Source organism: Cynocephalus volans, chromosome 9 (genome assembly GCF_027409185.1).
Source record: "Cynocephalus volans isolate mCynVol1 chromosome 9, mCynVol1.pri, whole genome shotgun sequence".
In the NCBI taxonomy this organism is placed as follows: domain Eukaryota; kingdom Metazoa; phylum Chordata; class Mammalia; order Dermoptera; family Cynocephalidae; genus Cynocephalus; species Cynocephalus volans.
Window position 1 is genome coordinate 82,669,564 of NC_084468.1, and position 19,181 is coordinate 82,688,744.

Sequence of the window (19,181 nt, forward strand, 5' to 3'; positions counted from 1 at the left end):
GTGAGAACATGTGGTATTTCTCTTTCTGTGCCTGACTTGTTTCACTTAATATAATTCTCTCAAGGTCCATCCATGTTGTTGCAAATGGCAGTATTTCATTCGTTTTTATAGCTGAGTAGTATTCCATTGTGTAGATGTACCACATTTTCCGTATCCACTCATCTGATGATGGGCATTTGGGCTGGTTCCAACTCTTGGCTATTGTAAAGAGTGCTGCGATGAACATTGGGGAACAAGTATACCTTCGACTTGATGATTTCCATTCCTCTGGGTATATTCCCAACAGTGGGATGGCTGGGTCATATGGTAGATCTATTTGCAATTGTTTAAGGAACCTCCATACCATTTTCCATAGAGGCTGCACCATTTTGCAGTCCCACCAACAATGTATGAGAGTTCTAAATTCTAAACTAAACAAAAAGTCTTATCTTAGGATACACTTTGACTACCTTCAAGAAATCTAATCTGTTGATTTCTTAAGTCTATTCTCCACAGTTTTAGAACCAACACAAGAGTGAGGCATTGCTCGTATTACAAAATGATTCGGCTACAACTCCATTTATCTCTAAAACCCCGCCAAATATGGAATGCAAATGCCAATAAAATAACAATAGAAACAAAATCAATTTTCCCACTAATCAGAAGGCTTCAAAATTCAGATACATGGAAAAATATAAGCAGAAAGTATAACAAATTACAATCCGATCGTGATTTATATATGTTTATAACACCTTCAATGTGATCCTATAAACTGAATTTTGTGATTTCTTTCAGAGTGATATATCAATAAAGGTGAATTCTTTTTGAAAGTTTCAACTATTTCTACTTAAGAAGTTGTATATTTCTGTAGTTCAGGGTAAATAAATAGCATACGTACATTTTACCAATAGGGCAATGTAATTTTTTTGTTGTTAAATATGAAGGAAAGACCACTCAAATTCTTTGCAGAGATCCTTCAGAGGTAGTTGAACTTTGGTCAGGATTATGTTAATCAAGAGAGGTGCTCAACCCCCCAAGTAGCTACTGGAACCACTTTACCCTTTTGATACATGAATTTGTTAACCCTGTGATTGATTAAGGAATTGTCTAATCATATATATCAATAATAAAGAACAAAACACCTTGCAGTTTTCTTTCCTATTCTACTCCCCTGTGAAAGACAGATGTGTTTTGTCTAATTATTCACTGATTGGTATCGGGAGAAACATTAACATAATTGGCACATTTGTTCTAATTAACAGAGAAAACTGCCACATGCCACCCAACATGAAAAGTGAGTCCAGCAACCATGAACTAGATAGACCCACCCCTATCAGAAAGGTTACTTTGTTAAACTCAAACTGGGGCCCATCAAGTCAGAACATGGATGTTGAAAATGACACCACCGAGTTGAGATATGTGTGCATACCTAAGAGAATGGAGATTCAGCCTAGAATGATTGTATGCAGGTACATTAATCAAACGAATGGGAAAAGCAATTATGGGATAATTATCAAATGCACACTCAGCCAAGCCAAGCTTCTCAAAAGAAATTAGCTAAAAGCTGGGAGTCTGCCAAGTTTTACTGACTGGTTTAGAAATGACAAGTTCGAAGTTTTTGTGTGTTTGTTTGTTTTAACCTTGCCATTTAGACCAGCTCTTCCCAAACTTTGCTGCATTTTAGAATCACCCGGGAGCTTTAAAAGCTCTTGATAACCAAGCTGCACATCATACCTATTAAGTCAGTATCTCCACGGTGGGACATAAGCACTGGTAGTTTCTAAATATTCCCAAGTGATATCAATATGACTCTAAGTTTGAGAATCAGTACTGCAGACTGGTTTTGATGATTTTGCTAAAATGCAGATTCTGATTAAGTGGTCTGGGTGGGGACTGAGATTATGCCTTTCTAGGTCATGTCAATGTCAATAATCTATGCACCATAGTTTGAATAGCAAGGCCTTGACAATTCTAAAACATATCTATAGCTAATAAGCCTTTTGTAGACTTTCACAGTTAAGATCAATTACTCCAGATTTCAAAATCTCAGTATTATTTTCTTCTCATTTCTTACACTGGCAATAGATATCTCACCGTCCCTTTTAGGTGCTTCAAATAACAAAGAAGTCTTCTACTATGGAGAATTGTGTTAGATGTTCTCTCTTGCCAGTAATCGAAAGCTACTTTGGCTTCTCTTTGCTTCTCAGATTTGCAATATCACAAGTATTCATTCACTTCTTTGTTGACCATTGTGCAATAATATACTTTGCCCCTTTCAGTTGGTTTGTGAAAGTATGGGCATTTTTTATGCTTTAAAAGAATGCTGGTCTTTAAGCAAGCTGAAATTATACCTTTAGATAATTGTAAAAAAATAGCCAAAGTATTAAAAAGAAAAGCAACTGGAAACTGTAGTGACATTTTGCTCAGTTGTTGTAACTTCTGCAAAGGGAAGGCATTTGCCAAGAAAGGGAATTTGTTTTCCTGTTGGGGAAACACTCCCTTAATTGCACATATGTCTGGCTCATTGCTTTTGAGAGCTGAACGTACATTGACCATATTGTGGAGGCGAACATGTCTTGAAATCTGAAAACTTCTAAAACCTAAGTTCGACTATGAGGAGATTAAAGCATGATGACAATGTACTAATAGCAACAAGCAACAGTATAATAAAGTAAATAAAAAAAACAAAGTAGAATGAATATTATATAATAGCATCTTCCAAGGGAACAAAATAGCACTAAAGTGTCCTTTAAAAAAAATTTTTTCCAGGGCAATAGGATAATAAATTGACTAGTCTATGGCTAGTTCCTAACCAGTTTTTATTGTGTGTCTTTCATGATAAGTAACTCTCAGACTTTCTTCTCATTGACAAATTAAAAAGTGTCAGGTCTATAGCTAAGTCTGACCATCTTTAGAAAATACAGGCTTTTTGCTCTCTATGACTGCTATTTTTCATCCACAGTGAGTTTATGATAAATAGTGTCTATAGGCATGTGGAGAGTCATTGGAAGAAATCCCAAAGCAAAATAACTTATCAAAGAAACAAAAATCTTTATTCACCTAATAAGGGCCCTCCAAATAAAAGACCCTCCTGCTGATTACAGGCACAGGCCAGGTCTTTGCCTGTTGCTGAAGCCCCACTGAAATAGAGATTGTATTTGAAACAGCTGAGGTCTACTGACCACTGATTTTAGGTCACCTGAAAAAAGGTTATTCTATTGGGTCTGCTGAACTTTATCCTGGAAGATTTCACTTCATCCCGAAAGCCCAAATACTTGCTAGATTTTCTTCATTTAATACAATTAGATTCAAATGCCATGTTCAGAGTTCTTCATTCCCACAGTAATTACAATATATCCTTTATTTCTCCACTTTTCTCCATCTCTTCTATTTCTGCCCTAAGACAAACAACCACCTCTTCTTGCTTGCTTGTGTGATGTTGGCATGATCCACTAAATGGTGTCCCTGCTTCCATTCTTGAATTCCTAAAATCTATTTTTATGCAGCAGCCAGAATGATCTTATTAAAGACACATATCAGGTCATGACAATTCATTACTTAAAATCTCCCATCACTTTTCATGCATTTGGAGACAACTCCAAATCTGTTACCATGTCTCTAAGTCCCTAACCCCCCCCCCACTCCCACTGAATATCTTCTGGCCCTCCTCATTGCTCACTGTCTCAGACACACTGGCCTCCTTTTCAATCCTGTAACAACATCAGCTCCTTCTGAGGGTATTTGTACTTGCTGCTCCAACTGCCTGGAGCTTTCTGACCCAGATCTTTTCAAGGCTGGCTCCTTCCTATCATTCAGATCTCTTCAGATAGACTTTCCAGTCCCCAGCAACCATCACTCTCTCTCCTATGAACCTGTCTTATTTCCTTTAACTTACAATAATCTGAAAATATCTTATTCATTTTTTTATATTCTTGCTTATTGTTTTATCCCCTGTAAGGACTTTGGCTTGTATTTCCGGCAACCAGAAGAGTATCTGGTGCACAGTGAGCCTACAATAAATATTTCTTGAATAAATGAATTGACGATTAAAAAATAAAATCTGCATTTTGTACAAAGGCTCAAAGGAACCATTATGTGCAGAAATCAGGCTGCAAATTTCTAAGAAGTCAGATAAGGTCTATTATTTCTTACTTTTGTTTTAAAACTGAGGTTTATGTGGTTTAATTTTATTATTTTTAAAATTTGGCTTACATGGTTATCTGGGCTTGTGGCAATCTTTGCATATAACTATTAGAGGCGGATATTGGAAGAAAAATATATGGGGATACCATAATAAAAATCAAGATTTTCCAACACCACTTCTTCACTGTGATCTCCTCACACATGAAAAGCTTGAAGCTGACCACTAGTCAGGGACTCAAATACTTGTGAAACCTTGTTTTCCGGACTGATAATTAGATCATAAACAAAACCCCTTCCTGTCGCTACAAACATGCTATAGATAAGATTTTGCTGTGCACTAAAAGCAACAGATATTGCTGTGCACTATAAGCAACAGATATTGCTGTGCACTAAAAGCAATGTCTCCCCCCAAATTAGTATTCAAACTCTCCTTTTTTTCCTAAATTTCTTTTGCCTGCAAAGAACATAATGCACAGCTTGGGAAACAATGCACCTACATGGAAATTCATTGACAAGAAGTTCCAATTATGAGTGAATGGCAGGGAAACACAAGTGGCTGTCATGAAACAGTGTTCAGCAGCCGTATTAATAATCAATTAGGAGAGCCACCTGATGCTGCACATTTGGTGGCACCTCCAGCTGCCAGCAGCTTTTTGTCCTGCCAGTATCAGCTTAAAAATTATCTGCTCCCTGTTTATCACGACTAAACCCATCAAAATTATCTATTCTTTTGTACTTGACCCCATATTTTCCCACTTGCTAATTAGAGATGCAAATGTTAATAAATAAGATGACTGTTTCTAAGCACAACTGGGTCACTAAGTTGAACATTGTGCCCTGTTCCTCCAATTAAACTCCTATGAGAAATAGCTCCGTTATAATTAGAGAAGCAATTATCCCCTTGTTAAAGGCAAAACAAATCACAGGCTTTACTGAAAAGTTCGGTTTTGTTCCTTCTGCTATGCCAACAAATCTTGTATCCATTGATGTTTTGATCCCAGTGCTCTCCAAAAGAGATAATCTGATGAAATAAAGTATCTCTGAGTGTGTTTCTGGCTCACCATGTGACAGTAACATTTTCTAGGCATAAACAAAAATGAGCAAAAAGGGATTAATTTCATACGCTGCTGCTATTATGCCACGGGAGCAACCCAGCACCAGTTTCATGTGCGTATTAATTTCCTCGCTTCTTCAGGGAGATGGAGGTGGGGTTTGTCTGTTGAAAGGGAGGCAAATGCCTCACCAGAAATGGAAAAAAAGAATTCTACTTTTGGCTTAATGCTAGCAAAAATGTTATAAAAAATCCTGAGTAATATCATTTTAGAACATTTCTGAGACTAGTTTTTCTTTCTTTTACCTAGTCTACTTTAAATTTTAACCTGATTATTATTAACCTCCCCTTCAGTCCTTGAGCTAAAGTATTTCCCAATGGGCTTTTATTCCCAGTCCGAGTGGGTTGGAACCTTGCTCTCAGGGTTCACACTGACAGATTCCCTCACCTCACAAGGAGTTTTCTCAATAAGGTTGCTTCTTCAGGGGTAAAAAAAAATTTCTTTTTTTTCTGGAAAGTTCTATGTCCTGAGGTGCAGCCTCTGTGTTACAGAGGAACACAGGAAGAGAAGCAGGGCCTCTTTCTTTCACTTAATTAAATATATTTAGAGAACCTACTATGTGACTTATAATCTGCTGGCTTTAGAGATAAAACACGAACAAAATCCTTTTTGCTCCTTATTTCATCACCATCTAGTCAGGCAGGCAGAAGAATAAGCAGATAAATTTCAGTACAAGTCGTAGTCAGAGCCTATATAAAATTGTGGTATATAGTGGCTACCATTTAGCTAGTCACACTGGCTTGCCCATACCAGGTGTTAAATACTGAAATAGTTCTGTATCTGTTACTAAGTAACTGAGTGCCCTTCACCCCCATACCCTGGCTGGCTTTTTGGGATTCCTGTACCACCCTATGTTTCAGCAGCTAAACGGTTTGTATCTGTTATAGCACAAGGGCCATCAAGACTCTGCTCCTGTGCTGAGGAAGCCAGGTAGTTACTAAATATTTTGAATAACTTTCCCAGATATAAAGAAAGGGCTTACGGAGAACAGAGGAGGGAGCAGCCAAGCCTAGAGCTCTGAAACCCTTGCGTTTCATCCCTAGAGTCCACACAAAATAGCTTTTCTTACCCAACGAGTACTGAGAAGTGCTCTTAGTCAAGATTGTCACCACCTAGAGAGAAGGAGTACAAGGAATCCTGGGTTGGCCGCTTCCTACTCTTGAGAAATGTTTTGTCACTGTCTTTAGTTGGGCTCTGAAAAGGAAATCTATGAGAAAATACAAGGGTTGTTCTAGTGTCTTAGGACTGTGAGGCCTAAAAGAACAGTAACTTTCAAGATCATTGTAAAGACAGCAGCACATCACAACTGGCTATAGATATTTACAAGTAAAAAATGACTATTTTGAATTCAAGAGGTTGAATTCAGGCTTTGATGCATTAATCGGTGATAATATAATAATATTACTAGCAATGGCTGATGTTTCTTATGTGCTTTTAACATGTTGTAAGTGATTTGCATATGTATCTCATTTAAACCTTCCAACCACATTCTGCATAGATTCTATTATTATCTCCCTTTTAGAACTCAGGAAACTTAGATTCAAAGAATTTAAATACCATGCCCAAAGTCAAAGAGTTAAAATGGTGATGCTTGGATTGAAACCTGGAGTTCTATAAGGAAATTAGATGAATATTCTATAGTGGACACTATAGAATGCCAGCTTAGGGGAGAAATCAATTATTACCTCAGAAATGACTATATTATTATTCGCACCAAAGGTGGTACTACCATAACTAAAGATAATAGTTCTTGAAAAAAATTACTGATTTGGATATGAAGGAAGAAAATTACTGCTTCCTGATATTCTGCAAAGAATGTAACTACTTCCTCAATGGAGCTAGACATATACTTATAAACCAAAGGTCAGTTGAATCAATCAGCCATGTGTTCATTGAACATTTACCATCTGACTCTCACAACCATTTCCTTATATACAAAAGATGCACATATCCATTCCAGCCTGATATCCTAAGGACTCATCCTAATTATTTCAAAACACATGAGTTTTGCCTGTTGGTTTCCCTTTAAGATCAATATTTCATCTTATGCTATTTTCTGCTTTATGATTCCATAAATTAATAAATAAAATATTAAATAATGAACGCATTTATATCTAAATTAAAATGATCATATAATCCTTTAACTCACCAAGTTACTTTGTATCCTTTTCTTTATTAATCATCTGCCCCGCTTGAGCAAATGGCAGTTGTAATGTGTCGTGTTAAGGTATTCATTAACTTTCTGATCCTGGTGATTTTAACAGTGTTGAAAAAGAACCTACATAGGAGTTTATTAGCCTGCTCTCAAGCATGTGCGTTTGATCTCTCTTCTGACTTCAAAAAAATGAAAAAGAAATATGTATTAAATATAGTTCTTTGAATGTCAAATGAGTATATGATTCTTGAGCTTGCCAAGTGTTAATTAGTCTCTTCCCCAGTGATGATACAAATAAAATTCACAGCCAATTAGTTTGCAGTCATAAATCTTTACAACTTGACAAAGTGAACTACTTTGTTGAGGAGACTGAAAAAAGTGAAGAAACTCCTAAGATCACCTCACTGAAAGTCAGTCACCTTGAAGAAATCTTGAGTAAAAATGAGACTGTGGATACCCACGTTACTCATAATGTGTTTTGGTTTTTAAGGTGGTTTAATGGAGGAGGTTTGCAATAGCATCTTAGAAATAAAATTAAGGAGACAGATGCACTATTGTAATCACTGAAATGAAATACTGAATAGAGAATTGTGTCCTCCTTTCTAGTTGCACTGAATCATACTGTGTTTCAGTGCAGGTTTTGGTGGTGTTGGATGAAACAGCTACCTACAGTCATGTGAAGTCTCTGATACAGTACTGGGAAGTGCCACGGGATGCCAATTACAAGGCAAAAAATAGCTCTCTTCTTTCAAAGTAAAAATGAAAATTTCATTAAAATTTCCTTTGAGTCTTTGCATTGACTCATAAAGATATGAATGGCTACGACAAAAAAAAATGGAGTTGTTTTGTAAGGGTCCTGCCTAAATTTTCAATTAATTTATTATTATTATTATTATTTATTTGGTAAAGGGAATTGAGTGTTTGATTTTATTGTCATGGGACCAGCTAACTGAGCTGACTTCCACCTTGCTTCAATCTTCAAAAGATTAAAACTATGAGGAGTCAGACAGTAAGTGCATTATTAATTATTAATCACTTTTTTGGTGAATGGTATAAGTATCAATAGCATTATTTTTCAACTTCACAGATAGACAAAATTTCGGGGTTTAATTTTACAAAAAGTTGGCTGACCCATACACATTGGACCCATATATAGGTTCACATTGCAGCAACAGAAACATGCCTCTTTCCACATATGCAATAAAGAGTAAAAATTCCAAACGACTCAAGGTAGTTTGAAGGTAAACAAGGATCACCAACAAATTGGTAGCTATGGCACTTGTCAAATTAAAGTGTCCCTGGGTTTGTAGGGTAGTGAGGATCACCGAGGGCAATGAGGTTGGACGTGTAGAAGGATGTCTCCGGATAATCATGTAAAGGGTAACATTATTTTAGAGTTTGGGATTACCTGTTAACAAATGAAAGATACAGTATGAATTTTCCCTAACAGCATGTTCTAAGATAATGGTGAGTGTGTCCAGGAGAGCATGCAATCTTGTGGGTCATCTAGGCCCATCCCCCATAGATGGGCATTTTCAAAGGGCTCTGTATTGTCTGGTGCTAATGAAAAGTCATGGTCTGAATCTGATTCGTAATACTCCACTAGCACTCAATAAGCTTTGTTTTAGCAGAAACGAAAAAATGAAAATGAAGAGTTTGATGGGAAGACTATAGGATAAAACTAATTGACACATTATTCCTTAACCATGTTTTTATTCATGGTGTGTAGATATAGCTTTCAGGTATGTCCATGATGACATCACAGAACAGGAAATACACAAGTGAGGTATACAGGCTTACTGACACAGACACATGTACACACACACACACACCCTTCTTTCAGTCACATTTTTTCATATTATCAAGAAGAACAATAAAATTGATGGCCCATTATTAAGTCATACCATCTCTCTCTATGATAAGTGCCAGATAAAATAAAGCAGTATTACTGATTTCTTAAAAGAGAATGACAAAATTAAACCAAGCTGCCTGTGGCTTTGTCCAGTGGGGCATTCTAATTGACTCCCAAGTCATTAATCAGTTCCCAATCAATCTATTTTGCCAGCAGCAGGCAGTTAGGACTCCATTACTAACCATTCATCATGCCATACCCTAATTCACTGCACTATTAGCCATGCGTTAGGCCTCTGTTACAATAACTAAGTGCCAATTGCTAAATGCAAAGAATTTTTGTAACTCACTTCAGCCACTGGGATCCCTTCAGGTGGTCGACACTGTAGTAAGACTTCCTGTTCCAAGGACACTTCCTTTCCCAGGGGTTCCTGCTCAAATGTTTTTCGAAGATCTGAAAAGCACAGGTGATAAAATGCATGTCAAAACTAAATAACATTTTTTAATTTAAAAAAAGTACAAAAAACATTTCTAATTTGATATTTTATGTGTCCTTGTATTTTTCTTTAACCACATGTTGTTAGCACTGTACCGTAATCTGGGTGATTATATTCTATGTGGTGAAAATGATGAAATTCAGATGCTGCAGACTGTTCCCCTTTTAAACTTTATTGGAAGCCTTTGGAGAGCATCATTTTAATAATTAATGAGATTCATTAATTGCATTTCTTGATAATCAACTACGATGATCATATTTTTAATCAAAAGAACCTCATTCTCATGATTTTTATAAACACAGAATTCCTTATGTACATAAATTTTCCTTTTTTTTACAATAGATACTATTAAAGTTGTAGGAATCTGGAATCTTTTGATCAGTAACTCAAAAGCAAGTTTCTGTTTCAGAGTAGAAAACAAAATGCTAGAGTCTTCAAAGAATGAATATAAGTTCTTGAGGTGACTCAAACACAAGGCAGGGGAAAGAGTGACTACTGAAGACAGTCCAGAAATATCTAATCATATAGTATTCTTCAATTAGAATATTAGTCATTTCTGCCCAAATATACCAAGTACCTAATTATGTATTTATATAGTAATAGTTATTAGAGCAATATGCAGCAGAGTTTTTAGAAAGTGTTTTAGATGGACACAATAATGTTGGAAAACAACTTGTCATTCGAAACATATCAGAAGCACCTACTTCAAGAGACAGGTTTAACTAGACCCTCACTGAATACCATATAATTATTTTGTTTTTTATGGTTTGGCTTTAAGCTCTCTATAAATTTTGTCTAATTTCTAAAGTTAAAAGATTATTCAGTCATAGAGCTTTGAAGCAGTACTTAAAAAAAAAAGCCCACAAAATTTTTATTTTGTACATGTACCGTTCAGTTTCTTCCATTAAAAAGTTATTGAAATTTTATTCAGTGAATTTTAATAAAAAATTAATGCCACTGTTCTTTCATCCCACGTGTCTGATAAAGACATAAGAATCTGACAGCACCATCTCAGTCTACTGACTTTGGGTGGAAACCTGAAGACTTCGGAGGCATGCCCCTAACACATGTAGATCCCTACCAGAAAGCACCACCTGGAAAAATGCACTAGAAAAAAATCCTTTGTTACACACTTGTCATTTTGTTGAATTTCTTGGCAAAAGAAAACATCCAAGATTATAGGAGTTGGGAAGAAATTGTGGATCTATGTGGGTCTGAGGTAAGATAAAAGACTCTCCAAATGATGAAAGAATTTCTGTCAAAAGGACATTTCTAATCTGATTACCAAGAAATTGAGTACATTGTAGAAATGAAAATTTAGAATCCACAGTTATCATGACTCGAAAGTTATTTAAACCATGTCCTTATTTTTACATGCGAGGAACATGTTTGCCAAATTATCGAAAGCCTCATAGCAAGACGATGAATGCTGCATTAGAACCTGCTGATCTTTGATTTTACACATGTTGCCAAGCAACACATCCCTTGGACATCTCTTTTGCTTAGTTGGTGCCCTTCCGACAGAAACATTAAACCTTTCTTTTCTGATGGGGTAGTTTCTCTGATTTTGATTTGCATTGAGAAAAACATTTTGGAAAAATACTAGATACCAGTTAGAAGAGCAGCAATGAGGAACTTTTATAGGATAAACTATTGATGAAGTATACCTTGTTTGTGAAAAATGATTCTGAAAAACTCCCATCTGATGTGGGGTAGGGCAAAACATAACTGGAATTAGTTCTCATGTTAAATAACATATTGACTCACTCTCACTTAAATTAATCAGGATATCACAAAATGAGAGCTAAGAACAAAAGTGAGGTATATAAGTATCTGAATAGTCAAAGCAATTTTATTTAATATTTATTAATTACCTTCTATTGGTAAGTATTCTATTAGGTACTTAGGAAGTAGATGTACAAGATACAGAACTAGGACTAGAAGGTAAACCTGAGGTCAGTTTGTGAGAAGAATTTCTGCCAGGCTAAGGAATGGCAAACCCTGAAAAGCTTCTAAGCCTCGAAGGAGGGAGTTCAGATGTCATATTGCTCTCAGAGTGACAGATGGATTGAGCTGCTAGTGAGGAGACAGAAAGTAGTTAGATACCCATTTAAATAGACCAGGAATGATAATGGGTCCTGAACTCAGTTAGTGATAGTGGACAGGAAGAGGAGAAAGCAATTCTAGAAATAAACAGATCATACCTTCAGGAAGACTTGGATACTTGGAGAATGCTAAGAGGCAAGGATAATGCTAAATCCTTAGCTACTGCATTGTTAAATTGGTATCAACACTAAATGAAATAGTAAGAAGTAGGGCAAGAAAGTGGGGAGAAATATAAATTTATTTTGGTACCTGTTTAGTGTATTTGTAAGATATTAGAATGGGAAAGTCCAGTAGGTCTAGATCATGGTTTCTAAACATCAGCACTATTGATTTTAATGGCTAGATAATTCTTTGTTGTAGAGTTGCCTTTTTCATAAGGAGATGCTTAACTGCATCCCTGGAGGCTACCAGCTAGATGCCAGTAGAACCCTTCCCAACCACAACAAGATAAATGCCTCCAGACAATGCCAAATATTCCAAGGGGAAAAATCACCCCTAGTAGAGAATCACTGGTCCACAATATGGAAAAGAAGTCCTGACAGGACTTCTTGTGCTTTGCTCTTTAGGCACTAGCTGAAGTGTCAGAAATAGATGACATCCCTGGGGAGAGACTGCAGAATAAAGAAAAGAGGGCACCAACACTTAAGGGGAAAAGTTGCCAGCATCAATGAACAAGCGTGAACAAAGAGATAGGAGAGAACCCGAAGAGATAAGCGTCAGAGGAGCCAAGAGGAAAAGAAAGTTTTAAGAAGTAGGGAGGTCAACAGGACACAAGCAGCAAAAGACTGAAAGGGGAGAAGTCACTGGTCTGGGAAACGCTGGAGTGCAGGGCGAGGAGAAGCCAAGCTGTGTGAGGAGCGCACGGGAACAGGGGGCACGAGCAGGGTACCTACTACTGTTTTCCAAAATTTTGTAGTGACAGAAGTTGGTGGCACCATTAAGGGGCATGATCTTCTTCTTCTTAGGATATCATGTAATTTTTGGAACAATTTTTCAAATTCCTGCCATATGAAGGCACATTGTTACGCAGATCCTTGTTTCCTAATTGAGAATGGTGACAACCAGAGGCACCTAGGTTTAAGTGAACTAACACTGAATTCCAAGTAATTATTTGGTTTTAATGATTTGGCTTTAAACGCTATATAAATTTCATCTAGTTTCTAAAGTGATCTCACATTTAAACCCCCTGAAGTCAATACTTCTTCCTGAAAAAGGCTTTTAATTCCTGCCATGAAACCTCTTTTCTGGCTTTCAGGTTGCATAATGAGCGTAGAATACATCGCGGCTGTGCGGCAGGGCGGGGGCTCATTTTGGTGGGTCTCTGCGTTACTGTGTGAGGGGAGGGTGGATAACACTTTCAGCATATCCTTCATCATCTGGGGAGTGTGATAGAAGGCGGGCCTGATGCCATGCAGGCAGAGAGAGACACAAGAGTGACGAATGAAGAAGCAAGAAAAATGGACACTTGTCCGCTAGGCATTAGATGTAAAACAGAATGCTTCAGAATAATGTGGGCATTCCTGTCAGAAGGAAGATGAATTTCTGCCCTTGGAAGATCTTTAAGATTCTACATTTCTGTTTTCTTTCCATTAGTGCTAAGGCTGCTACTAGAATAAGTATAAAGTCCCTTAATTATAATCTAGATTACTTTTGCAAAGTCAATTTGGCCTACCTTTGATTTAGTCATTGATTCTACCAATTAAAAGAAAAATCAGCTTTTGTCATATGCATGTATTCAGATAGATGTTTACTTAAGAACATGAATATTGGCTTACTAAATCCATACACGGAAATCCAATTAGCAGATGTAGAATTAGACCTGAAACAGTATGGATTTCCATTTACCATGTATATGTAATCAAAGAAGGTCTTTTTGAACACACACGTGTATACACAAAGTCTCATTTTTTTATTGTAGAATTTTGATGCTTTCAAGTGATTTTTTTTGCCCAATAATACTATGCTTACACATTATCTGTGATGCAGAATACACTAATCCATGGCATTCTGCAAACATTAATCTGCTTTTTGATGATGTGATTATCAGAAAAGAAGGCTAACTGTGAGATAGAAGACTTTCTGGCCTTTGCTTTCCTCACTTGTAAAATTGAAATAAATAACTGGATGCTTTTGAAGGACTCTTTTTCTGTAAGAGCTTATAACTGAATAGACCACAATTTAAAATATGCATTTTAAGGGAACAAATGCTTATCCTTTGTGGAATAAGATACTCATTAGTTGCAATTATCAATATCCAAGGGAAATAATATAAGAAATTACTTTTGGAATTGATGTATCTTTGAAGAGAACAGTTTATAATGTTCCTATCAGAACAACTTTCATGGAACTTTTGGACACTTGGATCTACAGGTATGGGTAAAGGTTAGAAATTGGGGAAAAGGGTGGGTTCCAGAAGAGTCAGTATTAAAAATATTAGCAAATTCTTGGTATAAATCCAAGAGTGATATAATATACTCCACAAAAGCAGATAAAAATTAAAACTCTAGTGATTGTACATGCACTGAGTTATTATGACAAAATGAATTTTCTGTTTACATGGAACAGAGAGGATGGGGAGTGAATTGCCTACCCAAAACAATGCAAGAAAGCCCATCATGTCAATGAGCATATTTACAAAAGAAGCAGAAAATCATGACTCCTCCCCCGTGACATCCCTTGAGCAACTTTGCTTGACACCATCTGAAAAGGGTGAGTGTGGCCTCTAATGGGAAAGTGAAGGTTGGACGGGCCACAGCTTTGACTATAATGGGTCACCATTCATGTACCTGTGAGTTCTGTTGATTTTGGAAGAAGACCAGGAGAAAACATCAGCAAAAAGATCTCCCTACAGTATTTAAGCAGGAGAGTTGCTGATAAACATTATTATTTCAAGTTTTTTTAAAAACTGTACATTTATTAAAAATGCTTATTCCCTCACCAATGCTATTTCATTATGCAGAAAGATTTATTGGAATAAAATATTTTTTAAAACAACCCAAAATTTTGGTGATGTGATACACTGATACTATAAATTCAAGAATTCTCCAATGAGTACGCTTCAATAGAATAAGATATAAATGAAATATTACATTATTAATGTTGGTTGTTTTTTGTTTTTAGACATAGGGCTTTGTGAATATTATAACAGATACTGAATCTTATAGGGTTTGGAAGATTATAAAGAAGAAAACACGTGTAATAAATTATTACAACTATGTTTATTATTACTCAGAGAGTTTTGGAATGAAAGATGATTATTCATATGTAAATTTTCAACATATCATTTTCCTATGTGCTTTGGCCATGTGTTCCATAAACTATGCTATCTAATATTCCTTATTGTTCTTATGGAATTTCATGTTTATTCCTGTTTTTCAAACTGTGTGTCATGACCCTGTAGAGGGTTAAAGAATCCATTTAGTGGATTAAAAGCCAGCATTAACAAGTATGAATTTGAAGAAACAGAAAATGTCAAGATAATGCTTTGTATGATATATCACACAAATATATGTGTGTGTTTGTGTGTGTGAGGAGGTGTGTATGTGTCTGGTGGATCATGATGCAAACATATTTTATTGTGGATCACTGTGAAAAAGGTTTGAATGCCACTGGGAGACAGGATAACATTGTGGCTAAAGGCAGGGTTTTGGTGTAGAAAAACCTGTGTTTAGATCTTGCCTCTATCCATGAGATCTTGAGCACACTGAATAACCTCTCCTTCTCTTAGCTTTTTCAGCTGAAGAATGGGTATGAGAATAGTAACTATTTCACAGCATTTTATAGGAAGGAGCTCCTATAAAATAATTTAGCATCATGCCTGGCATATAGTAAATGCCCAAAAGATAATAACTCCTGCTCCCACCTTTTCCAATTTTATCATGAATTTTATCATGCAATACAAACATTTGGCATTATCATCATTAGTCAAAATAAACATAACCAAGTGAGACAAAGCAATTATTAGTGTGGGAAGAGAAGTGACTGATGGTGATGTTTCACAAAGAGAAATCCAAGGATTACCATGCAGTGCTTGATACAAATGCAATTTCCTACTCAGATTATGCCCCGGCTATCTGAGAACCATTGATTGATGGATTATGGAACACGATTGGTGCAAAACACTGTAGGCCCTGTGGGGAACCAAGCAGATATGCTTCTGCACTGTGGCTGTAACCACCTGCTATACAATGAGCACCTGTTGGTGTTTCCACAACATCAACAGAGCTCATTTTTGTATGGCTAACAGCTGATACTATATAGCACAGGATTTGAATTTCGTGTGTGTCCAGGGGTCACGTAAGCAACATAAATGGGAGAAAGTTATGCATAAGATTTATTTTTTTCTGGAAACATGACACCCACTTGAGTTATCATTTGTTTTCTAAATTTTAATAGAGACATGGGTACAAAACCAATCCATTTCCTTGGTTCTTGCTGCATGTTAAAGATAGGAATGCAGGCTCATTGTCAGCAGAAGTTGGTAATGTGGATTTTTATGTGATTTTTTTTTTCTAACTGCTTATGCTGTAAACTATGTAAAACTTTATCAAAATACTTTGTGCGGGATACCATTTTGGGGGCTACACCAAAAAGTTGGTGGGCCGTATTAGGCCTGTAGACTGCTACTTTGAGACCATTGGTCTAGCAAGTTCCATGCTGAAAGTGTCAAGTTACCTTCGTGTTTTTTGTGGCCTCTCTACCATCTCAGAGACAATTCCCAAGACTTCTCCCTACAGTCTCCCTGCTTTTGACTTTCATACACTTAACCGAGAAAGCTGACCAAGAGATCTTGGAGGGTAAAGCTGTTTTTTGTTAGTAAAACTACATACATAAATTTTTCTGAATTACTATTTTATAATTACGGTCATGCATTGCTGAATGATGGGGATACGTTCTGAGAAATGCATCATTAGGCAATTTTGTTGTCAGAATATCAAAGAGTGTACTTACACAAACCTAGAAGGAATAGCCTAGGTTATAAGGTATAGCCTATTGCTCCTATGTGAGTAATACCTTGACCTACAATGGTACTAGGCAACTGGAATTTTTCAGCTCCATTATCATCTTATGAGGCCACTGCTGTACATGTGGTCTATCATTGGCCAAAACATCTTTACATGGCACATAACTGTGTTAATTTATATTCCCTTACTTACTTTCAGAAAGAACATTAGGCAACAAATATATGGACTTCAGAAAACAAACTGCCATTTCAAATAAACGTAAACTATTAGCACCCAAGCAGGCAAAACAAAAAGGTTCTTGATGGCTAAAAAAGATGCTTTGTTATCATTTGACTACATAGGATTTAAATGTCCGTACATTCTTTTCTGAACCAACCTTGTCATTGCTATGATTGCTATGTACAAAACCTGAAGTTCTTTTAGGTACAGCAGGAAACTGTCAAGAGTGGTTATGATCTGTGCTCAATGCTCATTCTTTAGAGTAGGAACGGCAAATATTTGGCACCTCTACCTTCCCTTCCAGCTTGCGTGTCCATGACTAATCAATCATCATATTCCTTTCTGCGGAGTCTGGATTTAGCCTCAGGATCCTCCTCCACACAGGGCTCTGGGAAGCCAGAGTTAAGCAGCAACTGCAGTCACCATGTGATGCATCTGCATCCCCAGCCTCGAGTTCACACACACAACTCCTGACACACAGTGTGTCTGTATAGCTATGGCCACCTTTCTATCAGCTATTAGGTCACCACTAAGTTTCACTTCAAAAAGACAAACTAATTACAGACAATTGAATGCTAAATTTTTAAATTTTGAAGATTCTTTGGGGTCAAATACATGGTGGTGCTTGGTGCTAAGGAGACAGTATCTCCTTAATAAATGCTGAATTGAATTCAGTTTACAAAGTAATCTGGCAATCCCTTTCCTGAGGGTCCGAGAACAATTTCTCTTATGATGTATAACTCTAAAAGGTCTTACAAAGTGCACAGTCCAATCCCCTCACTTTACAGATTATACAAGTGGGACCCTGGGAAGTTAACTCACTTGTTCAAACCCACCGGCTGTGTAGAGGCAGGCTACTCCATGATGTGGATTTGTTGATGGATGAGTGGCACACAGTGGTTGTGCTCATTTCCTGTGGAAACTACCACAAACTTCCTGGCTTAATACAACAGAAATATATTCTCTCACAGTTCTAGAGGCCAGAAATGTGAAATCAGTTCCACTAGGCTGTAATCAAGGAGCCGTGGGGCAGCACTCCCTCTGGAGGTTCTCAGGAAGATAGCACGGCTTGTCTCTTGCAGATGCTGGTGGCTGCCAGCATTCCTTGGCTTGAAGCTGTTCCTCCAATCTTTGCGTCTGTTGTTACACTGCTTTCTCCTCTTCTTTGTCAACTGTGTCAAATCTCCCTCTGCCTTTCTCTTTTAAAACACTTGTGATGGCATTTAGAGCCCAGCTGGATAATCAAGGATAATCTCTCTATTTCAAATTCCTTAATCACATCTGCAAAGAACCTTTCCCCACGTAAGGTAATGTTTACAAATCCCAGGGATTAGGACCTGATGCCTTTGGCAGCCATTGTCAGCCTACAACAGTGGTCACAAACATGGAGCCTGAGTTCACCCTGACTGGGTTTAATCCTGGTTTTCTGCACTTAATGAGGTTTCTATGCTTTTGTTTCTTCATCCGTAAAATGAGGATAATTACAGTGATTATTGCATAGGGTTCTTGTGAAGATTAAATAAGGTAATAATATACATAAAACACTTAGGACAGTGCAGTTACATAAAAAGCCCTCTATAAATGTCCTCACTTAGATGCCCACTCCATCTAGCCCCCCAAATCAGCATAGCTGTTCACAGAGTTCATGGTCAAACTGATATTCATTTATTTATTTATTTAATTTTTACTAAGAGGCCAAACTCCAACTATCAGAATTAAGCTTCTTGCCTCCTGGTTGAGTTGGTCTTGACAAAATGGCTTTAGATCTAGGGAAATTCTGTGCTCAGAAGAGATCCCTGTTGGAGTTATCTGCTGCTGGCATTGTAGGTAATTTCTGACCTTGCATTAAGCAAGTACAGTTGTTTTACCATGACTCACATTTTTATACTTTCAAATTATTTTTCAATTACCAATTTTAATTTGATAATAAACAGAGGTACTGAACACATTTTTAATTTTTTTTAAAAATTGGCTTAATGTCCAAGTGACAGGTACAATGGGGGGTGGTGGTGGAGGTGGTGGAGAGGAACTGGTAAAGGGGCATGAAAATCAAGCACATTGTATTTTGAGAAGTAAAATAAAATAAAATTAAATTAAAAAAAATAAAAAAATAAGCAATCAAAAGACCCCCAAAAATTGGCTTAATGTATTTTCA

At 36.8% G+C, this 19,181-nt stretch overlaps 1 protein-coding gene across 1 annotated transcript in view; it reads right to left on the reverse strand.

Moving 5' to 3' along the window:
• Positions 1-19,181, reverse strand: part of UNC5C (unc-5 netrin receptor C) — a 344,425-nt gene that overhangs the window by 83,581 nt on the left and 241,663 nt on the right. Inside the window, exon 4 of the mRNA XM_063108393.1 lies at positions 9,591-9,694. Within this exon, the coding sequence (XP_062964463.1) occupies positions 9,591-9,694 (104 nt within the window). The remainder of the gene's footprint in view (positions 1-9,590; positions 9,695-19,181) is intronic.